At 49.1% G+C, this 23,869-nt stretch overlaps 1 protein-coding gene across 12 annotated transcripts in view; it reads left to right on the top strand.

The window, feature by feature from the left end:
* The window catches only part of Prkag2 (protein kinase AMP-activated non-catalytic subunit gamma 2), a 393,524-nt gene that overhangs the window by 332,707 nt on the left and 36,948 nt on the right, over positions 1–23,869 (top strand). For 8 of the 12 annotated variants that reach the window (XM_052719488.1, XM_052719485.1, XM_052719487.1 and 5 more), the window contains one exon: positions 3,895–3,964. The exons of 2 other annotated variants lie outside the window; for them this stretch is intronic. In XM_052719488.1, coding sequence (XP_052575448.1) covers positions 3,895–3,964 — 70 coding nt within the window. Of the gene's footprint in view, positions 1–3,774; positions 3,965–23,869 lie in introns of those variants that run through there. 2 more of the 12 variants (XM_052719494.1, XM_052719492.1) reach the window with 1 other exon arrangement.

The raw sequence follows: 23,869 nt of genomic DNA, 5'->3' as shown, positions 1-23,869 counted from the left end.
GTGCTGACATCTTGTACACTGACTGACATCGCCCTGAAGGCTGATGGTGGTGACCCTTTCTCATGGGCACTGCACCCAGCCCCTTCCTGGGGAACTGTCTCTTCATTCACTTTGCCCGTGTCCTGACTAGATGCCCCCTGAGTTTTCAGCATTCTTTTTATATTCAAGACACTAGTCATTTGTTGACTATGGGGCTTGCAAATATTTTCTCCTACTTCGTAAATCTAATTTATCAATTTTTCCCTTTTATGGAGAACTGTTTTTGATGTGAGTCTCTTTGCCTAATCCTCGGGCCTAAGGTTTTCTCAATTTTTTTTCTAAAAGGTTCACATTTCATTTTGTCTCTGACCCAATGGAGCCCATTGTTGGATAAGATGTGAGATTTGCATTGGGATGGTTCCGGTTGTTGGTGTGTTTGTTCGGCCATTGGATGACCAGTGCTCCACTGGTGGTTAGCAGTGCTGCCTCAGGCATTACCAAAGCTTGGCTTAACATATTTGTTTGGGTGCATTTCATATAGTTGATTACTGTATCTGTTTCTCTGCTGATACCACATAGTCCTAATTACTACAGCCATACTGTGAGCTTTTTTTAAAGATGTGTTTTGTTTTGGTTTGTTTTTTGAGACAGGGTCTTTGTTTGTTTGTTTGTTTTTCGAGGACAGGGTTTCTCTGTGTAGCTTTTGAGCCTTTCCTGGAACTCGCTTTGCAGACCAGGCTGGCCTCGAACTCACAGAGATCCGCCTGGCTCTGCCTCCCAAGTGCTGGGATTAAAGGCGTGCACCACCATATCCAGCCTGTTTTTATTGTTTGTTTGTTTTTTAATTTATGTGCATTATGTGTCTCTTTGTGGGTTTGAGCAACCTGAGTGTAGTTGCCCCAGAGGCCACTGGAGCTGGAGTTGCAGACAGATTAACCCTCCTGATGAGGGTGCCTGCCTGGGACTTAACTGTGAGTCTCTCTGCAAGAGAATAGTGGGCCCTCAGCCACTGAACCCTCTCTCCAGCCCTTACTGTAAGCTTTACTGTGGGAAAGGTGACTCCTCCTACTTCATTCTAGGTTATTTCAGGTATTACAAAGCTGTATCTTCCCATGTGAGCTTTTAAAAAATCAACTTATCTGTGACTACAAAACAGAGTTCCTGAGATTTTGACAGGAACTGGAAGAAACCCAAAGAAGGCCTATAACAAAATTGCTAAAGGGTCTTATTAATAAAGAACCCGGAGCCAGACAGTGGGGTGAAAATTGAGAGATCAGAATAGAACAAGCCAGCCACAAGTTCTTACTGCTAGGAAATCCTCAGCCCAACAAAGAGCTACTTCCTGTATACTCACGCCTATATACCTCTCTGTGCCCTGCCATCTTACTTCTCTCTCTGCCCAGCTACATCACTTCCTCTTTCTGCCCAGCTCTATCACTTCCTGTCTGTCTGTACAGACCTCCAGACCTCTATGGTTAACTAGTGCTGGGATTGAAGGCATGTGCCACCATGCCTGGCTCTGTTCCCAGTGTGGCCTTGAACTCATAGAGATCTGCATGGATCTCTGCCTCCCGAATGCTAGGATTAAAGGCATGTACTACTACTGCCTGACCTCTATGTTTAATATAGTGGCTGGCTTTTCCCTCTGAGCCCCAGGAAAGCTTTATTTGTTAGAGCACAAATAAAATATCACCACAATGACCTTGGAATATATTTTTATGTTGAGTCTTCCAGCCCCTGAGTGTGGGATGCACCGCATTGATTACTCTGTGTAGTTGGGTTTTTTACTCTTGGGGGGCCCACCACTCAGCTCCCAAATAAATATACAGAAACGTAATCTTACTTATGAATGTCCGGCCTTAACTTTGCTTGTTTCTAGCCAGCTTTTCTAACTTAAATTATATTATCCCGTTTCTTGTTAACTATATTTTGCCTTTGGGCTTTTTACCTTCCTTTACTCTATATATCTTCCTTCTTACCCTTGGCGGGCAGTATGGCTGGGTGGCTGGACCCTGGTGTCCTCCTGTCCTTCTCCTTTTCTGGCTCCTCCTCCTTCTCTCTTCTCCAGAGCTTGGATTTCTCCTATTTATTCTCTCTGCCTGCCAGCCTTGCCTGTCCCTCTCTCCTGCCTTGCTATTGGCTGTTCAGCTCTTTATTAGACCATCAGGTGTTTCAGACAGGCAGAGTACCACAGCTTCACAGAGTTAAACAAATGCAACATAAAAGAATGCAACACATCTTTGCAGCATTAAACACATATTCCACAGCATAAACGAATGTAACACATCTTAAATTAATATGCCACAACATCTCTTCTCATTGATCTTCCCTCATTGATTACCACCTCACCCACACTGTGCAGTTTTTAGAATATAAACTGTATATGTGGTTTCCTGCGTTTATTTTACATACATTCTTTGCAGAGATTGTAAACAGTATTTATTTTTATTGTACCAGATGCAGTGTGTTGATCCTACGGTCTCGCTGGTCTTCCTAGTTGTGGTTTGGTTTGTTGGCAGTCTTTGGGATTTTGTAGGTGGATAGATAGCCTGTCATTTGAATTCTTCCATTTCTTTCTTCCCAAGTAGTATGTCCTCTTTAATATTTTTAACTTATTCTTTGACAACTTCATACATGCATACAACGTATTTTTAAAAGAATGTTTTCTATTTAGCCTGCGTGTATATGTGTGTACGTACCACCCGCATGCAGTGCCTACAGAAGCCAGAAAGACTACCAGATCTCCTGGAACTGGAGTTTCTGTTGTGTGGGTGCTGGGGACAGCTCTGCTAAATCAGCAAGTGCTCCTAACCACTGAACCACCTCCCCAGACCCAACACAGAATGAATTTTGACCATATTTCACCCCCTTCCCCTCCAACTCTTCCCTCATCCCCCACCTCACATTCGCCTCCCAACCTCAGGCTCTCTTTTCCAATCTGCCTTTTACCTCTTGTGCTTGGTTGAGTGAGAACTGTGAAACTGCTTGCTCCTGAGCTTAGAAGTGTTCGGTTTTTTCACTAAAAGCATGACGAAGTGCATATTTTTATCACAAAACATCTTATAACTTTTTTTTTTGAAAGGGGACATTTTAGATTTAGTTATTGACCCATCTAAGGTGACTAAAAAAGTCTCTACTTCCTGCTTCTGTGCCTGTAAGAATGACAAGTTCCCGCCGCCGTGGTCGGTGGCCCCGCAGGTGCTGGCCCTTGCGGCCTCGGGCCCCTCCCTGCCGGCGCTGCTCCTCCCCGCGGCAGGCGGCTGCCAGCCTCGCTGCCTGCCAACCCGAGTTGGCGATAGGGAAGTCTCCGATACCCAAGTCCAGGGTGACGGGCGTGCCTGGGGCCAGATTTAAATTGTGTGAACTTTTGGCAGCAAGCGGCGGCGGTGAGAAAAGAGCGAGCTGTGAGCGGAGGAAGCCAGTCGAGAGATCCGCCGCGGGGGGTGGGGAGGGGCCGGAGAGCGCGCGAAAGCGGCGGCGCAGCGCGGCCCCGCGGGCGGCCTCTCCTTTTATGGGAGCGGTACGCCGCCGGCGCGGGGCCCCGAGAGGGAGGCGCGCCTCCGCCGAGGGTGCGGCGGGTGCCCACGGGCCCACACCTGCGCGAGGACGCGCGTGTCCGCCGGCGCGCGCGGCGGACGCAGCGCTGGGACCGCCGCTCCCCCTTCCCACGCTTGCTCGCGGGCCGTACCAAAGGCGCGGGGGGAGCGGAGCGTGCCATCGCGGCCCACCTGCGGCTGCGGGGCCTGGGCGGGGACGCGCTCCTCCCTGGCCGGCCGCGCGCTCCCGCCGCCGCCGCCGCCGCCGCCGCCGCCGCGCGCGTCCGCCGCCGCCGCCGCAGGCCCCTCCTCCCGGGGCGAGAGAAGCCGGACCGCCGCGGCCCATGCTGATCCGTGTCCTCCTCCTCCTCCCCCTCAGGCGGCGCTGGCGGCGGACCCGGGACCCGCGGAAGCCGGCATGCTGGAGAAGCTGGAGTTCCAGGAGGAAGGTGAGTGCGCGACCCGCACCCTGCGCTGCCGGCGGCGGGCACCGGGACTGCAGCCCGGTCCGGGGTAAGCACCGGGCTCCCGGAATGCAGCCCGGTTCCTGGGGACGCAGCCCCGGTCTGGGGGAAGCACCCAGCCCCAGGGACGCTGCCGGGTTCCCGGGGACACTGCCTGACTGCGGGGATGCAGCCCTGTTCTCCGGGTTGCAGCCGGGTTCCGGGGATGGAGCCCGGTTCCCGGGAACACAGGCTCGCTGCGAGGATGCAGTCCGGCACCGGGGAATGCAGCTCCGCTCCAAGGGATGCAGCCTCGCTCCCGCAAACGCAGCCGGGTTCCGGGGGACGCAGCCCCTCTCCCGGGAGCGGCCGCCCGCGCGCTCCGAGGGACGGCCCTTTTGTCCTCGGCACCAGAACTCGAGGGAGAACCAGGTGTCATGCAGCCCTAATTGTGCATGTCACCGCGCACTCCGAGGACACCCCGGAATCACACGGACAGCTCATGCCTTCAAATAATAAACCAGTTCCCTTATCTGTATTTGTGGAAATACCTCTAGTAGGGTGTGTCCCTCCCCCACCCCCCAATGGGTAAAGTTAAAACGGCAAAACCGAAGTGGCTGATTGAACTGGTTTGAGTCCCGGCGACCCCCTCACACTTGGCCGTCCTGTCTCCTCTCCAGTCGCCTGGTTTTTCTTCTTCCTGCCCTATTTTCTAATTGTATCTTCTTACAGGTAAATAGCCTGGATCTTATTTTGAGGCTGCTAACATTTAAACGGGGTAGGCGAAAATGAACTTTATATAAGATGCATGACCATTTGGAGACTATAAAAGGCCCTATGCAGTCTCGTGTACTTCCATGATTTATTTAGCGGCTGCTCTTTTTTTTTCCAAGAGTACTGACAGAATGAAGGGCCTGGAACAAAGACTGTGCCGTGTGGATGCTGTCCCTTGTGCCAACTTTACTTTAATACCCCTGTTCATTTATGTTCAGGCAATTACTTAAATAAGCATGCACAACCAGCTGGGGAGTACTACCCTGATAGCATTAGGCCGGTGCCTGTTGTAGCTTCGCTGTAGCACTTCACAGATACATTGGCCTAAAGATAACGTGTCAATAGAAATGTCTTCATTATTAACAAATGGTGCATTTCACAGTTTTTCTGGGCTTCGTTTGTGTTTTGTCCTATCAGAAGATAAGCCTGTGTCTTCATTCGGACGCGCCTCCTTGTCCCTTGGTGTTAGTATATTGCACAGCAGGTAGTGAGTGACCCCTGACTGCAGGGTTTATGGTGTGAGATACCGACTCATTGCAGATTAAAGTGAGACCTCGCAGAGTGGAGCCCTATGTGGGACAGCCCAGACTCGTATTCGTGTATCGGCTCCATCTCTTACTTGGCTGTCAGGTGCCCAGACGAGTGGTGTGAGTTCTCTGTGCCTTAGTTTCTTCCTGTATAGAATGGAGCTGATGTCCCAATGCTGTGAAGGTTAAATGAGACCTCCGCACTCTGGTGCTCAGACAGTGCAGACAAACCCATAGTCAGTGCTTTGTCACTTTTACTAAGTGCCATTCGCCATGTGCCAGATCCACAGACTTTTAAAGACACACGGGGATTCTGCTTAGCACAGGTTTCGTAGCTTTTCTTTTTTCTTTTTTTTTTTTTTGAGACAGGGTTTCTCTGTGTAGCTTTGTGCCTTTCCTGGAACTCACTTGGTAGCCCAGGCTGGCCTCGAACTCACAGAGATCCGCCTGGCTCTGCCTCCCGAGTGCTGGGATTAAAGGCGTGCGCCACCACCGCCCGGCCTTTTTTCTTTTTTTTTTTTTTTTAATTTTATTTTATGTGCATTGGTGTGAGGTTGTCAGATCCCTTGGAACTGGGGTTACAGACAGTTGTGAGCTGCCATGTAGGTACTGGGAATTGAACCCAGGTCCTCTGGAAGAGCAGTCGGTGCTCTTAACCGCTGAGCCATCTCTCCGGCCCCTGGTGGCTTTACTTTTTCCTTGAGATTTATGTCATGCGCACTTGTCAATGTTAGCTGTGCACTCTTCCACCTCGGGATTGCCCCTGCCTCTGTCATGAATGTGCAGTATGAAAGCTGAGCATGTACAAGGAAAAGGAGTGCCCCCTTTTCACCCATCTATTTTTATCTGTGTTGCCATCAATTAAGCACCCTGAATCCCACAAATAACCCTGTCAAATGTTTCTAGATTTTTTAAGAAGGCAGAATGTTAAATAATTACTTGGAAGCTGTCAAGCTGAGCTAGAAGAGGGAATAGTCCCGAACAGTGCTTTGTTTCCCTAGAACTTTGAAATGGTCGTTTACCTGGAATTCTGGAAAGCTGCTTTTTTTTTTTTTTTTTTTTTTTTTTTTTTGGTTTTTTGAGACAGGGTTTCTCTGTGTAGCTTTGCGCCTTTCCTGGAACTCACTTGGTAGCCCAGGCTGGCCTCGAACTCACAGAGATCCGCTTGGCTCTGCCTCCCGAGTGCTGGGATTAAAGGCGTGCGCCACCACCGCCCAGCGAAAGCTGCTTTTTTGAAGGGGAGAAGGAAGTTGCAACAGTATGACATCACACCTATAAGTATCCTGGGAACCGATGGTGGCTGTCCACAGAGTAGGTCGGAATTGAGTATGTCCCGTGTTCATCTTTCAGCCTCCTTGTTACCCACTTAATATTCTTAATTACCATTGGCTTTTGGAGGCATGGCCTAGAGATGATACATTTGTTGTACATGGAAGTACATGATAACTGGTCGTGTTGTACCCAAGCTGTTTTTCTACTTCCTAATAAATCTCAACTCTGTTCCAGTTGTCAGAAGCCATTCAAGGGTATTAATGAAGCTAAGAGGAAAGGCGAGGTAAAAGTGAGACCTGCACTGCGTGGTTGGGTCATTGTTAACCTGAACCATGATACTACCACCACAACACTGATTAGGGAGATGCTCCCGCTCACTGCTCTCATTTCTCTACGTCAGCGTAGACTTGGATCTTCTCGGTGCCTTTCTGTGCGGAAGAATCTCGTGAGACCTTTTTAAGAGGCAGTCATCCCTGGCCCCCCAATTCTGCAGGTCCAGGATGGGGCCTGCATGCTTCCTGCTGCCCAGCCCTGGTGGGCCTCTTCTCTGCTGCTTCATAGGCTTCCCTTTAAAGAGTGAGGCCCCAGGTCATGGATCATCAGATGCAGCAAAGGGCCTGGCCTTGTGGGCCTAATGGTCTCAGGCTTTGTCATAGCTGCCCAGCTTGCCCTTGTTGCAAGAAAGCAGCCCAAGGCCGCACACAGTGGGCAAGGCTAGTTTCCAAGAAGAGTGATTTATGAAATGGGCCAGATTGGGCTCCTAGACATAGCACAATAAACCCTGCTCCCTGTGCCCCTCAGCATGTCTGTCACCCTGTACACCACAGCTTCAAGGTGTACCCCAAATCTCATCTTTTCTCTGAGGCTGTCCCCCTATGTGCTTTTCCCTGTCTCCACATTCTCCGGTTCTGCTGGTGTGTACCGCTAAGATCTCAGTGGCCACCTTAAATGTCTGTATTTACTTCATGATGTTGGGAGGATCTAGCGGCCTCATTTGCTCGAAGCCATGAGAACAGAACCTCTCCAGAGCCTTCGCTTTATATGTTTGCTTTTTGAATTTCTTAAACTCTGGGACCAATCACATCTTTTTAGCACTTGTGTTTATCTATCTGAACTGCCTTGAGTCTGTTTCTTGGCTGGGTCTGAGCACCCGAGCACAGGCTCGGCTGCTTTAGAGGTCATCTCCCTGTAGCTGCATTCCTGGTCATTCAGCCTGCTGGAACCCTGGCACTCTTCACCAGCTGGACACCTCTTTTAGGCTTTAGCTCCATCCTTGGCTTCCGGCTTGCTCTCCCCCCCAGTCTGGGGACCTCCAGAGGTTCAGGTTTAAAGTGGCTTGCTACTGTGGCCTTCTCATCTTCCTTGCTGATTGGCTTCTCCTCACCCGTCATGCTCTGTCCCATCTGTACCCTGGGTTCCATCCTGCCCTCGCGGTTCTTCACCGAGCAGTTTCCAGACCTCACTCGCACACAGTCCCACCGTGGGGAGCCTGGCCATCTAGGTCTAGAGTGATCAAAATAAGAAAGGGGCTGAGGAGATAGCTCAGTCAGTAGCGTATTTGCTGCTCAACTGTGGGGTCCTGGTTTCCTCCCTGTGGCTGTGACAAACCCCAGACCTAAAGCAGCTTGGAGAAGAAGGGTTTATTTCGTCTTACAGCCTATAGATCACCATGAAGGAAAGTCAGGGCAGGAGCCTGGAGGCAGGAACTGAAGCAGAGGCTATGGAACGATATTACTTACTGGCTTGCTTTCCTCGGCTCACTCAGCCTGCTTTTTTGTACCCTCAGGACCACTTGCCCAGGGGAGGTACCACCCACAGTAGGCTGGCCCTCCCACATCAATCACTAATCGTGAAAATGCCTCACAGACTTGCCTCCAGGCCAAGATGATAGAAATATTTTCTCAATTAAGGTTCCCTCTTCCCAGGTACCTCTATCTGGTGTCAAGTGGATAAACCAAACAGCCAACATGAGGCCCTAAACTCAATCCTCAGCATCCATATCTAAAGCTGGGCATGGTAGTGCAGGCCTATAATCCTGCACACTGGGGAAGTGAAGCTAGGTGGATCCCTGGAGCTTGCTGGCCCGCTACACTAACTCAACAGCCACCTCTGGCCTTCACCCACACGTGACACCTGAACACTTAAGTGCATGGACACAAGAAAGAAAGGGGGCTTACTTGGTATGAAGGATGAGCATCATTTTCCAGTCAAATATCAGAGTTGAGGCCCTGTTATGGAAAGGGACGGCTGCCTTGCCTTGGATAATCCACAGAGCCTCCTGAGCGTGACTGTAGTATTGTTATCATTATGAACCGTCTCTGTCAAACACGGGCCTGGCATTTGGAGACCACTTGCTTGCTTTCTTTTCCTGCTTGGAAATCAGACTCCAGAGCATCCAAATGACCAGTGTACAAAAAAACAAAAACGCCGGGCGGTGGTGGCACACGCCTTTAATCCCAGCACTCGGGAGGCAGAGGCAGGCAGATCTCTGTGAGTTCGAGGCCAGCCTGGTCTACAAAGCGAGTTCCAGGAAAGGCACAAAGCTACACAGAGAAACCCTGTCTTGAAAAAGCAAACAAACAAAAAAACCAAAAAACAAAAACAAACAAAAATTATACCCAGTAATAACCCAGCGTTGCCACCTCTGGAGGTACTGTTCTGAAGTGGCGAAGATGGATTCTCTATGGAGACAGCACACTGTGGACACACAGCAGTGTATGGTGTTTCACAGGGTTGCCGTGCACGAACAGGTCCACAGTTTCCGTGTGGGATTGAACTTTATGAGGATAGGAAATTAAGGGGAAAATATAAATGGCTCCAGTTGGCTTTGCGAGGAGGGAGTAACCTATGAAACTGTCCCTTCTCACTGGGCTTTGGGAGCTTTTAAGAGCGAGGCGTGGCCGTCTGCCTGCAGGTTTGTTGCCTGTGACTCCTGGGAGGGGTGCTGACCTCTGGTGGTAGACATGTCAAGTGACAGGTTCAGAAGGTCTGCTGCTCTCTGAACTCTCTTGATGTGTTTGTAGGCAAGGGGATGTATTGATTCTTGACCACAAGAATAATTAAGATTATTTGAAATACCTGTGTTGAAATTGTTCCTGCCTAGCTCTCCCTACATTTTAACATGTTGCCACACGTTTTAGTACAACTGCTTGTTCTAACACAGCTTGATGGTATCTTAGACTTAAGAAGGTACACTAGTTGTCTAGTAGACTATGCTTTGAAGGGAGTTTGCCCCCCACCCCAGAAGTTTCTGGGATGAAATTTGGTCCCTGTGTAACATGAAAAAGTAATGGATCTTTAAGAAAGATGCCCCAGTGAAGTGATGAAGCCTCCGGGAAACACTCTCAGGAGGTATAGATTGGTTCTTCCAAGGGCAGGCTGTGAAGGATCAAGCTAGCCCCACAGCTCTGTGTCTTCCTCTCTGGCCATGAGAGCCTGCCCCGTCTTGTCCCAGCTGCCATGTGATGCGTCCCCCGCTGCCCCGTTACGACAGAGCCGGTAGCAGTCATGGACACCATGCTCTAGCTTTCCCACCAAACCAGGAGCCAAATAAATAGCTGTACTTTGCCCAGAACGTGGGATTCTGCTCTAGTAGCACAAAGCAGACTAAGACAGACAGACAGGAAAAGGTTGTGCTGCCTGGAAAGGAAAGATCCCTGACCAGTTTAAACAAACAGGAAAATGCATAGGGATGTTTGGACATTGGAAAGTGGGACTAATCATCAGGCTTTGCAAGTGTCCGGAACCAACTAGAAAGTCTTCAAGAACCAAGGTCGCACCTCTGGTCATTTCCCTAGGGTCACGTGAGCGTCCCTGCAGAAGACTGTCTGCCTACCCTGTGGGCCCCATCACGGTCCAGCTGGTACCCCACCAGCCCACTCGCTGGAGTCCAGGCCTCTGGTTTGGCCATCGTGGCTTCCAGCGTCACCGTCAGGTACAGAGAGGGACGATGTTGATTGTACAGCAGCACCGGCGTCACTGGAAAAGTTGGAAGCACTTTTATCGTTCTTTTCTCCTAGATCTCTAATAATCGCCAGTATGTATGTATTGTGGCACTATGCCAAGTCTCAAGATGAGCCCCAGGCAAATAGCATTACCGCCCCCATCTCATAGAGGAGGAAACTGAGAAGCGAAGAGGTGAAATGTCCTAAGATGGCATGCCCTGCCCAGTGAAAGCCACGTTCCAGACACATGGTACTCACCTAGAGTCAAGTCCATGTTGGAGATCGAAGTGAGGTCATCTTCTCTTCAGAGAGCCCTCTCAACCAGGGTCACCTGTTCATTCTATCCTGCATCCAACACTTGCCAAGGTTAGCGGAAATTTCTCTTTCTCAGAATCCAGTGGGTAGCACTCAGCCCTCATCCCCCTCCTGACCTGTAGTCTACAGAGTTGCCTGCCCTCTGCCCTCTTCTCAAAGCTCACCCTTAATTTCTGTGACACAGCCGGAAAGGTGGCTTGGTCCTTGGTGGGCTCCTCACCATGGCTGACTGTTGATTCTCTGGGGTTTTTTTTCTCTTCCTTTTGCAGCGAATGTAACATGTGTGACTCACAGCTCCATGCAGTCACCCTTCCTTCCCAGGTGTTCTTGTGGCGCCATCCGAGCCCACTTACCTAAGAGAGTGCCCACCCCCTGGCTCTGCCCAGCGTGCTGCCCAGCGTTTGATTTCATTACACCTTAGTGTCTGAGGATGGCCAGGACACCTCCCCAGTCAGGCCTCTGTCCTGCGCAGGTGCCTAGCTGTCAAGACCAGTCATGATTCCCGTGCTGGGTCCCTATAGTCTGGTCCCTATAGTCTGGTCCCTATAGTCTGGTCCCTATAGTCTGGTCCCTATAGTCTGGTCCCTATAGTCTGGTCCCTATAGTCTGGTCTTCTCGCCTTCCTCCTCCCTCCCTCCCTCCCTCTCTTTCTGTCTGTGGAGGAAAGGGTTTATCTTACAACTCCCAGGTCACATGCCCTCCCTGAGTGGAGTCAGGGAAGGAAGCTGAAGGCAGAAGCAGGGGCCGCAGAGGAACGGCCTTGCTCCTCGTGGTTTGCTCAGCCTGCATTTTTATGCAGGATCACCTGCCCAGGGTTAGTATGGTCCATAGTGGGCTGGGCCCTCCCACATCAAACACTAATTGAGGAAATGTTCCACAGACTTGCCCATGGGCCAGTCTGATGGTGGCATTTTCTCAACTGAAGGTTCCCTCTTCCCACATGACCCAATTTGTGTCAAGTTGACAAACCAAAGCAAGCCCTAACTAGCACACCTTTTTTCTTCTTCTCTTTCTCCCCACCCCCTCTCCTTATTCCGCCAGCATGGTGTGATGAACGGCACTTTCTCCTCTTGTTTGAAGAGAATGATGTTTTTCCCAGCTGTGTCCTCCACAACCTCTTAGGGTTGCTTTCTAAGCACTGCCTCTCTGTTCCTGCCAGCCCAGCCCTCTTCATCCTTCAGCTGAACTACAAGTTGATCTCTGCAGCTTGCTCAGCCCACTCCAGTCCTGCCTGTAAACTTTCCATGACCACCCTTTCCACCCTTTGCCCATCCGTGGGGTCCCCTCCTGCTTCCTACCTTCTCTCTTCCCCCCCCACCTCCGTGCATCATCCCTCCAGCCTTTCCAGCCTTCTTTGAGGTCCTTTGCCATGTGCACACACACACACACACACACACACACACACACACACACACACACACACACGCGCGCGCGCGCATGTGCGCATGCTCGCACACCCACTCCCCCAGACCTTCTGTCTTCCTGCGGGCTATTGCTCTCTCTGGATGGTTCGTCTTCCCTCTCCTCTTGCTAAGCCCTGCACACTTAACCTAATCCTTAAAATGACCTTAAGAGGCAGATAGCCCTATTAGTTCCATTTCAGAGGAAGAAAGAAAAGTGGTAACAGACTTGCAAGTCTGAGCCCCAGACAGGACTTCATGGAGTATCTCTGCGCCCCCATGATCCTTGAGTGCATTAAGGGAAAATGAGGTCATGTGCATTTCTTTGTTGTTAAATCTCAGGCTCCAAGAATCAAGGCAGAAGCTTGCCTTTGCAGGTCTTGGCGGTGCTGTGCTGGTTAAGACTTCATTTTCTATAAATATTTGTTACATTGATTTGGAACGTTAGCACTCACCCCTAGGTTTGGGGTACTTCAGGTGCTTGATTCTTATGAAAAAAACGAGGTGTTTGTGTTGGAGGCACTGTAGGGGTGGGGAGATCTGACTTTGATAATGATGAATAAAATAGAAAAGTAGAGGAGAGCAGAAGGTTCCGAGTCGCTCTGAGGAGAGGGCGAATCTTCGCCCATTTGTGCAGTCCAAGCGTGCTGTGTCCAGTGTTGGACAAGTCAGAGGCGCTCAGGCAGACAGCACATGCCGCTAGTTGCAGAGTCTGTGTATAAAGGAGGGCCTTCCAGATCTTTCCTTTGTGGGAATGAGGTGTGTTCTGTTAAGGGTAGAGAAAGGGATCTGATTTGTCTTTGATAATGAAGGAGAAAGTAATGGGGGAGGGAGCTAATTTGGGGTCTATTGGGCTGGATTGTAGTTGCGTATCAGACTGTTGAGTGAGCTGCTTTCTTCTGTCCCACTTGAGCTATTTCCTGTGTATCTAACGTCATATCACTAAAGTGTCATTCATGCCAAGCTCGCCTGTTTAGTTTCTGGCTTATACTTTGATCATTTATAAATAAGCTGCTAATAAGAAATTGCTGCATAAACCATGTGGCACATTCTCTTTGAAATGGCATAGCATGCAGGAGGATCTGGGTCTGATCCCCAGCACTGCATAAAACAGGCAAGGTGGTGCATGCCTGTAATCTCAGCTCAGACCGTGGAGGCAGGAGAGTCAGGGAGTTCAAGGTCACCCTCAGCTATGTGTGCGTCCTGGTTGGTCAGCCTGAGCGTCTCAGAAAGGAGAAAGGAAAGAGGAGGAGGTGGAGGAAACACAGCTGCCACCATTGTAGGATTTTTACCCATCCATTGTGACCACCTCAGGATGCGTGTGTACACACTCAAATGTCCTGGCTGTGTGGCCGTTGGGACCTTAAGCAAAGTACTCACAGGTAACTTGGACATAACAGCACCTAGCTTCTATGAGTATATGTGCAATGAGTAACGTTACCATAGCACTTACTAAAGTGCCCAGGATGTGGTCCAGTTTCCATAAACAGTTGTAAGCGGAAGTTTCTCTCCCGCCCACCAGTTCCCAAATACCTGGCAGCCGCTTCCCAAATAATTGACTCAGAGGCTTAACATTACTTATAAATGCTCAGCTGGTAACTCAGGCTTGTTACTAACTAGCACGTACACTTAAATTAACCCATTATTCTGATCTGTGTTTAGCCACGTGGCTTGGCTAAAGCTTTTCTCAGCGTGGCATTCTCATCTTGATTCCTCTGCATCTGCCGGCAACTCCTGACACCGCCCTTTCTCTTCCCAGAATTCTCCTAGTCTGCTCACCCTGCCTGGCTCCTGGCCAGTCAGTGCTTCATTAAACCAAGTCGAGTGACAAATCTTTAGTGTGTACAAGAGCATTATCCCACGGCAGACAGTAGCTGTGGTGACTCCCCTAAAGAGGGTTTTTTTAGCTCACTAAGCAAAATGTTGAAGCAGCTCTCAGGGCTGGGTCCCTTTATCTCTGCTGTCAGCCCTGCCTGTGCCTGGTGGACGTCCGTGGCTACTGCCAGATATGGTGAGCACTATTGTGTTTACCTTCTGTGCTCAGAATGCCCTGCAGGATGATGATGTGATGATGTTGTCATCCCCAAATAAAGAGCCAGATGTGGTAGCTCACGCCTGTAATCCCAGCACTCCGAGATGGAGCCAGTAGGAAGGAGTCCCACAAGTTCAAAGCTAGCCTGAGCTACACAGTGAGTTTCAGGCAGCCTGGGTAAGAGGAGACCCTGTCTCAAAGAAGAAGAAATGATAATAGTTCAGGCTTAAGCCTGATATTACGGTCAAATACAGTGGTGTTGTCTCCCATTTCCTGGCATACAAGCTGTAAAATCCTGGGTCTTCAAAGTGATATGTTGTTTTGTATGCTGATATTGATTTCTGGTTGGTTGTCCCTTAGAAGCTTCAGGGTGAGGCTAGTCACCAGGACACCTAGGGAAGAGTTAGAGGGTTGAGGGTTGGGACTTTGAGACCCATTCCTAGCCTCTGGGGTATGTGTCCTAAGGTTGATGAGCAGTGGACAGTAATTTGATCAGTCATGCCTGCCAAATAGGCTTCCATTAAAAACCCTGAAAGAGAATCCAGAGAGCTTCTATCTAACTAAATACCTGGAGGTCCGTGAAAGCTGCATCTACACTCATTCCCCTCCTTATTACACCTTCGTGTGTTCATTTTGATAAACATTTAAACGCTGCCCTCAAGAAAATTGATGGATCCCAAGGGGGGAGTCACAGGAACCCTCTTTATAGCCAATCACAGGAACCCTCATTTATAGCCCATCAGTCAAGGAGTTTGGAGGTAGATTTGCACCTGGGATCTGCAAGGATGTGGGCAGACCTGGGATCTAAGACTGCACCTGTGAATCTGATGTTCCCCCCAGGTGGACTGAGTCAGAACTGAACTGCTAGAGGATCTAGCAGTTGCATCCTGGAGGCATGGTGTTCATCAGGCAGGAAACTCTACACACTTGATCCCATAATTCTGTGATGATCATGGAGGCAGGGGAAAGGGAAAGGAAAGAGGGGAGGGAGGGAGGGCAGATGATGGGCGGTTGGGGAGGGAAGGAGGAAAGAGATAAATGGGACAGTGAGCCGGGCGGCGGTGGTGGCGCACGCCTTTAATCCCAGCACTCGGGAGGCAGAGGCAGGCGGATCTCTGTGAGTTCGAGGCCAGCCTGGTCTCCAAAGCGAGTTCCAGGAAAGGCGCAAAGCTACACAGAGAAACCCTGTCTCGAAAAACAAAAAAAAAAAAAAAAAAAAAAAAATGGGACAGTGAGAAAAGTTGCTTCTCCTACAGAAGGACTAATTTGCTGAAGGTCACAAGGAAAGGGAGCCACAGTTCCTGGCTGCTAGTCCCCCTGTGCCTTGCTCTCCTTTCTGCTTTGTCTCCCACTCAACTTGAGTCCCTGCTAGAACAGACTGGTGTGTGGCCTCCCAGGCCTGTGAGCGGATAGAGGCGTCCACAGCTGGTGCCTGTGATCACCCTGTAGATGGCTTTCCCACATGATGACTTGAAGTAGCCACTCCTGATGAAGCATTTCTGGCCCTTAAGAACAGTGGCATGCCGTGATGGAGACAGCCAGTGGGCCTGTAATAGGGTGGTCTGCTGCTAACCCCTGATGGTGTACACGTAATTGTGGACTGACACCGAAACTCTGGGAGATGGCATTGCTTCAGCTGGAATGGAGGTAGCCTTTTGTCACAGAGTCTAAATGCAGAATGCTCATGGGCTTTTCTGAGGACTTGGGGATGCACTCATCTTGAATTCACCTGCGCTGGCTGGCAAAATTGATCTCACATCCTCTGGTGGTTTGCTGAATAGATTCTTTATCGTTCTTCCCTTCTAAAAATCTGCTGAAATGACAGAAACCAATGAAATTCATAGAAAGGTAGCCCTGCTCAGTAAGGATGAAGTCTTGTTCTTGGTAAAAGCAAGAACATGAGTAAACCTTTGTCAAGTCTGTTCAAGAGAGTGAAACTACAAAGCGTCAGAAATCAGAGAGGCTTCTTAACTGTCAACAGTTTGTTAAATGTAATATAAAGGAAGGAAAAGTAGGGCGGGGCTGGAGAGACGGCTCAGCCGTCAAGAGTGCTTGCTGCTCTCACAGAGGACCCGGCAGACATGGCGGCTCACCACTGTAACTCCAGATCCAGGGGCCCCAGCACCCTCTCTAGCCTCCACAGGCACTGCACACATGTGGCGTGCAGATACACATGTAGGCAGAACACGTATACACATAAGATATTTAAAAAGAAGAGTAGGACTGTGATGGGTTTAATGAGAACAGCCCCCATAGGCTCATATATCTGTAAGCTTGGTCCCCAACTGGTGGAACTGTTTGGAAGGGACAGGAGGTGTGGCCTTGTTGTAGGAGGTGTGTCACTGGGGTAGACTTTTGAGTTTCCAAAGACTAGCATCATTCCCAGTTAGTATTCCCTCTGTCCTGCCTGGGCTTGTGAGGCAGACGTAAGTTCTCGGTTCCTGCCCCAGCTCCATGCTCCCTCTGAAACCAGGAGCCCCAGACTAAATTTACACTTTGGTTTATAGGTTGGAACTAAGACAGGGACTGCATCAATAACTTAAGACTTTTCCGTCACTTCTTGAGTGATCCTCACTGGTGTGTATTCTCCTCCTTTATTACTCCCTTCTGCTGGTCACCAAGGAGAAAAAGTGGTTGAGTCCTGTTGAAACAGGTGAACTCTAACGCGGCAGGGGTGTGGCTCAGTTGGCCGAGTGCTTGCGAGCACGCACAAAGCCCTGGCTTCTGTCCCCAGCACCACATGAGCCGAGCGTGGTGGCGTAAATCTGTTTCAGCACCTAGGAGGTGGAGGCAGGAAGATCAGAAGTTTAAGGTCATCCTCAATTATGTATCCAGTTTGATCCTGGGGTACATGAGACCCTGTCCTGTTGTTTGTTTGTTTATGCTCTTTTGGGGGGCTGCCACCCAGCTCCCAACTGAAGCACACACGGAGGCTCATTCTTACTTACAAATGGCCAGCCTTTCTTAACTTTAAATTATCCCATCTACCTTTGCCTCTGGGCTTCCACCCCCTCCTTCTGTATGCCTTTTCTTCTTTCTCTGTTGCTGGTGGTGTGGCTGGGTGGCTGGCCTCGGATGTCCTCCTCTCCTTTTCTTGCTCTTCCTCTGACTGCTGCTTCTCCCCTCCCAGATCTCTCCTGTTTATCCTCTCTGCCTGCCAGCCCCGCCTATCCTCTCTCCTGCCTCGCTATTGGCCATTCAGCTCTTTATTAGACCAATCAGGTGTTTTAGACAGGCACAGCAACACAGCTTCACAGAGTTAGACAAATGCAACATAAACAGAAGTATACACCTTAAAATAATATTCTATAACACTGTCCAAAAAAATGAAGAAAAGAAAGAAATTATAGAAGCTGGGGAGATACTTTAGTTGGGGAAGTACTTGTCAGACAGTCATGAAGACCTGAGTTTGTTCATCAGAAGCCACACTAAACATATATATGGCTTGCTGGCATGTATTTGAAGTCCTAGGAGGTGGAGACAGTGGGTCCCTAGGGCTCACCGGCCAACCAGCCTAGCCTGCTCGATGAGCTCCAGATTCCATGAGCCCTTGTCTCAGAAAACAGGGTGGTTGGTACCTTACGGAACAACAGCTGAGGTTGACTTCTGGTCTCCATATGCACATACACACTGTATGTACACACCGTATACACACACATTGTACACACACGCACACACAAAATTATACACTAGTGAAGGCAGTTTTAAAGTAATTTTTAAAAATCGCCTGTTTCAGCCGGGCGGTGGTGATGCACGCCTTTAATCCCAGCACTCAGGAGGCAGAGGCAGGCGGATCTCTGTGAGTTCGAGGCCAGCCTGATCTACAGAGTGAGTTCCAGGAAAGGCACAAAACCACACAGAGAAACCCTACCTCGAAAAACCAAAAAAAAAAAAAAATCGCCTGTTTGTAAATGAATTCCATAAGACCTTGGAGGCCTTGGTTATTTAAATTTTAGGGCACAGGAAAGGTGGGGTGTTCTGTGAGGCCTGATTTATCCGTAAGTCAGAGCTGGAGAAGGCAGCAGTTAGAGGAAAGCAGAGGATGGAGTGTACACATAAGGCATTCCCAGAGCTGTGCAAACGTAGGAAGTGTGAGCAGTTGAAAGCCCAGCGTGCTGTAGCCAAGCCAGGGCAAAGGAGCCTCAAGGATGTGACGTCTGCTGAGGAGTCTGCAGCAACACAGAACGGGGAGTCTCCCCTCATCTCCAGAAATGCCGAGAGCTCTGCCCAGGGTCCTTTTCCAAGATCCCTAATAAAGTAGAGATTGGAAGAAGCAGTGAAGCTGCTGGCCCCTGGTCCTTGTGCCCAGCTGTTGCTTACTGTGACCTGACTGTGGTCCTTACTGTTGCTTTAGTTCAGTGTCTGAGTTCTGTATCCTGGGAAGGAGAGAGTGTTGCTGCCTGGTCTCGGTAAACAAGGCGTATAGCATCCGAGGAATGACATCTGAAGTTGTCATCTGACTTCCCAAGGGTGTGTGCACAGATACATGAGCGAGCGAGCGCCCCCCCCCCCCCCACACACACACACATGCACAAGTGCACACAAAACCAAATCCAAAAATTGGGACAAAGCTGGGTGGTAGTGACGCACACCTTTAATCCCAGCACTCTTGAGGCAGAGGCAGGTGGATCTCTGTGAGTTGGAGGCCAGAATGGTCTACAGAGTGAGTTCCAGGACATCCAGTACTTCACAGAGAACTTTGTCTCTCAGAAAATAAAAACAAAAAACAAAAAAAGAACTTATACAAGAATAAAATGCTAACGGGGTTCATTCTGCTACTTTCTTTTTTCTTTGTTTTTTTTGTTTTGTTTTGTTTTTTGGTTTTGGTTTGGTTTGGTTTGGTTTTTCGAGACAGGGTTTCTCGCTTTAGTTTTGGTGCCTGTCCTGGATCTCACTCTCTAGACCAGGCTGGAGGAAGAGGGAATGTGGAACTCTTGGCCATGGGCTTCCTCTATGCTCCCACAGATACCTGCTCTTCTATGAACCCCTTTATTCTTCTTAATTAGGGGGCCCACATCAGATCCTTTCTCCTCTCTTTTCCCCTACACTTCTAGACCTACTGGGCACATACTTTTTCTATTCCTCTTTCTGTTTTGAGTATCTAACGTTGAATTGATTGCACCCACACTCAGTCACCATCTCCTGGTCCAGTCTAGAATGTCAGAAACTGACTTCTCACTAATAGTGTCATGTTACGCTGTGGAAAATTCTTTGAACCCCCAGGCCTCAGTGTCTTCATCTGTGGAGTTGGGTGATAGCTTACTTTCCTTATGGACTTAGAACTTAGGGGTTAATGCTGGTCATGAACTAAAAGAAAACAGTGGCTTCTGCTAAGTGCCCACAGTATTGGTTACTGTGTATCATGATTGTTGTTTATATTATGGTATTTAGCTATTCTGTGCTGATATTCATGGAAATACCTTCATGCTTCTCATTGCCATTTCAAATAGTAATGACTGGCAGCAAATTTAAATTCTTGTAGGAGATACTGCAGAAATCCATATGGGCCCCTTTCTCATCCTCAAGACTTGGAACCAAGTTGTTGGTTTGAGCTTCCAGATCCGCATTTCACCCTCCATCCATCCTCACCCTGACCACACCCCAGCATCCTGACTTCACATCCTGTCACAGTGTGGGCCCCACCCTCTGGGCACCTGCTAGATACTGTCTAGACACCCTCTTCTCAGCTCCCTCTTCCGGCTTAAGGATAAAAGCGGAGGATGTCAGGGCTGGGCGTGGCTCAGTGGGCGAGCACTTGTTTGAAGCTCCAGGTTCTATCCCAGTGCTGACAAAGAAAAAACAAAAAACGTCAGGAATCACTTCCTAGTGGTGACTGTGGACAGTTTGAGAACGGAGTTAAAAGGCAAAACCAAACACCAACAGGAACCGTGTGTGACAGCTCACTAAGGCATCTACAGACAGGCTGTGTGCAGCAATCCCTCCAAGCGGCACTTTGTTCAAAGGTGAGTCCAGGAGAGTTCACACCGGTGGTGATGTGGTGTGGCAGCCTGTCCAGGAAGGCAGGACTGGACAGCGATCTGTGCAGCCTGGCATTTCACCCTTCCTGTGGTTTGTGTCTGAGGAGACCTGGAGAAGCTGACAGAGAGGGAAGTCAGCTATGGCCTGAGACTGTCTTTTCTTTCCCCCTTTTGGCTGAGATCAACCATCTGTCATGTGTGCCCGTTCCCAAGAATGACAGGACAGCTCTCCTTCTAGACTAATGGAGTTCCAGGACAGGCCGGGCAGTGGTGGTGCACGCCTTTAATCCCAGCACTTGGGAGGCAGAGGCAGGTGGATCTCTGTGAGTTCAAGGCCAGCCTGGTCTACAGAGTGAGTTCCAGGACAGCCAGGACTATTATATAGAGAAACCTTGTCTCAGAAAGCCAAAGGGGAAAAAAGGTGTTCTAGGATAGAACCATAAGAATCGGTGGGATTTGGGGTTGGGCAGCCAGGGCCAGAACAGGCTCTGCATTATAGAACCACGGCCCCACTCATGGCTGGCCGCTCCCAGCTCGAGACCAACGGTGCCAATGGTGCCGTCCAGCCGGTACCTGTATCAGTTATTTTTCTCATTGCTTTAACAAAGTGCCAGACAGGAAGCCAATTAAATGAAGAAAAGTGTACTGGGTCCATGGTTAAGGGGATCCATGAAGTCCATTATGGCAGTAGGTGTGAGAAGTGGATGGTCACATTGCCTCTGAGGTCAGGAAACAGAAATGAAGGTCAATGCATGCTAATCCCTGTGGACATGCCTAGAGGTTTGTCTCCGAGGCCATTCTAGGTCCTGTCAGCTGACAGTTATCCATCACAGGAGTGAGTTAGTCAGTAGGCATTATCTCCACACACAAGAGTCTGTGTCTGAGTGTCTGAGTCATCGTCTCATCGACCGACCTGCATTCAGCTTTGATTAATGTTCACCAGGAAGCCATTATACTGTTAGCCCTCATTCTGCTGGCCGCTATTTGATCATCTTTTACTGCCTCTGCTTGACTAACACAGTATAGTGACTCTCCTCTTCATTTTCATACAATTAAGACCAAAAAAAAAAAAAATGAAGCAGTGTATACACTTTTTGCAATCTCTTCCTAAATTAAAATTCTGTGGAAGTGGTTTGGGGACATATTACTAATTTATGATTCTGTAAGGAACTTGAACTTGTCTAGTGGGCTACATTCAGAACTTTTAGAATATATATTGTGCTGGTGAGATGGTTTGGTAGGTAAGAGGGCTTGCTGACCAAACATGAGGCCATGAGTTCAAATCCCTGGCACCCACACAAAAAGCCAGGCCTGACTGTATGTGCTTGGAACTGTATGTGCATTGGGAGGTGGAAACAGGCAGACCCCAGGAGCTGTCAGGTCGTCTACCCTAGCTATAATGGAGAGCTTTGGGTTCAGTAACACACCCTGTGTCAAGGCAGTAAGAAAGGGAGCAGAGCCATAGGAGAAAACACCCCATATCCTCCTAGATAGACAGACAGGCAGACAAATAGACTATTTCCATAGGGTCATTATTTCTGTGACACACACCCCCCAAATATCCCTCTCCAATAACATAATAAAGGCATATACTATAAACAAAGTTGGTTTACGTGTCATTATGTCTAGCTTCACCAGCGGTCCTTGGGGACAGGGTACACTCATGTCACCGTGCCCATGTGGACGGAGGTCAGGACAGCTTGCAGGAGTCTCCTCCTTCCCTTTTGGGCCCGGGGAGCCTTCGCCTGCAATCTTTTAAACCTGCTTGTTGTCGCTTTTGTCGCTGACAGAATCAGCACAGGGCCCCAGATTCTCACTTGCTCCTGTCACAGTGGATCTGTGCATTTCTCAGTGGCTCATGATTTAGCCAGCTGTGACTTGTGTCTGACATTTATGGAAACTTGCTGAGTGCCCGGATGTAAAGAAAAGTGAGCCATGCTTGCCGCCCCGGACAGTTTACAGTTTCAGGAAGAGCCAGGCCTATAAATGCCGTGGGCATGTGAGGGCTCCCACTGGGAACTGCTCATAAAGCACTAATGGACATGTCAGAGAGGCAGCAATTAAGTCCATCTGTAAGGTGTTGCGGGAGGAAGTGTTCTTCGAGCTGATCTTTGAAGGTATATTAGTGTCTGGAGGCCTCCAACAAATCTGCAGTGCACAACAGAAATTTTTTCTCCCACAGTTTTGAAGGTCACAGTCTGATAAAAGTTATCAGCAGCCCTAGAGGCTGGAGGAGAATCTTTCCCAGGCACACCCCTTTCTGTCTGTCTGTCTATCTGTCTGTCTCTGTCTCTGTCTCTGTCTCTGTCTCTCTCTCTCTCTCTCTCTCTCTCTCTCTCTCCTCTCTGCTTCCCCATCTCCCACCCCCTCTCTGTGCTTCTGCTGATTCCTTGGTGTCCAGCACAGTCTTCATGTTTCTCCCTGGGTCTCTTTTGACCCTTCTTCTTTCGTGAGGACATGTTATGGTCCCAAGTCCAGAATGGTCTGGTCACAAGCTCCTTGTCTTGTGTAAGGGTCTGACATCTGAAAATCCCTAACTATAAAACAGTTGCATTAAGATATTTTAAGTGGCCATTCTGGGAGCAGGGTATCACTGTTCAGCCCACTACTGAAAGGATGCAGTAGATCATAGACAGAAGAGCACCTAGTGTGTGCACAGACACAGTGGGACTCCATGGAAACACCTTTCCAAAGACAACTTCCCAAAGTCCATGTGCTTCCTTTGAGGATGTACTGATATGACTCCAAAGCATGAGACTGGGTAGGGTAGTGTGCAGAGGGTGTCCCAGTAGAGACAGACAGATAGGGTCCAGCTAGACTCCTAGGAACTTGAATTAAATGGGGTCCACTGAGTGGGCTGGATGGGGCTAGATAGACAGGGCATCAAGTCATGGAGTCCACGGTGTTAGATCATCAAATCCAGTTTGAGAGAGAAATGTCATCTGCACATATTCCCATTTAGTGTTTACCATGGTTTGCATTTAAACTGAGATGTTGCACCTTCCAGGTTTTGTTGACTTTTCTCTTACGTCACACTGTAGGGATGCTTGCTGCCTTCTGGTCTGTTCTTCAGCAGCAACACTGGGCTGGCACACAGGTCAGAGAGTGGACTGCCTCTCTCCACCTGACGAGCCAGTTCTTCAAGGACCAGTCAGAGTGCATCTAGGCGTGATGTGCAAGACGCGAAAGTAAGAGTGGAGTGCTGTAGTGTTCCACAGACAGGGAGAGACCCTGGAACACTCGGCCTAAGTCTGGACTTCCCACTACTCAGGATTTTAATGATGCATTCTGAACAAGCTGCTTTGGATGGGTGGGTCCTTTGTTTGGGCTGATTTTAATTTATTTTTTTCTGTTTAACTCCAAATTACTTATTTTCTCTCCAACCTCAAAAGCAATTTGGGACTTAACCATAATGCAAACGGTGGACATGGCTCCTCTGAGAATCAGAAATCTGCACAAACTTTGTTTGCCTGACTTTGCATACAGGTGTTTCTGTGGTTGTGAGCTTTGCTCTGTATCCGTGGTAATCTGTCCTCCATCCAGACCAGTGGACATTTTATCATTGATCCTGCCTGTTTACCATTTTGCTTAATTTAGTTATTTTTTTTTTCATTTTTTAAAAACGTCGTAGATCTTCTACAAAAGTCAGTCTACTCGTGAGGATAGCAT

Source organism: Peromyscus californicus, unplaced genomic scaffold (assembly GCF_007827085.1).
Source record: "Peromyscus californicus insignis strain IS unplaced genomic scaffold, ASM782708v3 Scaffold_6__1_contigs__length_162567912, whole genome shotgun sequence".
Taxonomy (NCBI): Eukaryota; Metazoa; Chordata; class Mammalia; order Rodentia; family Cricetidae; genus Peromyscus; species Peromyscus californicus.
Note: the sequence above shows the minus strand (reverse complement) of the source record. Positions and strands in the feature narration are given on the sequence as shown.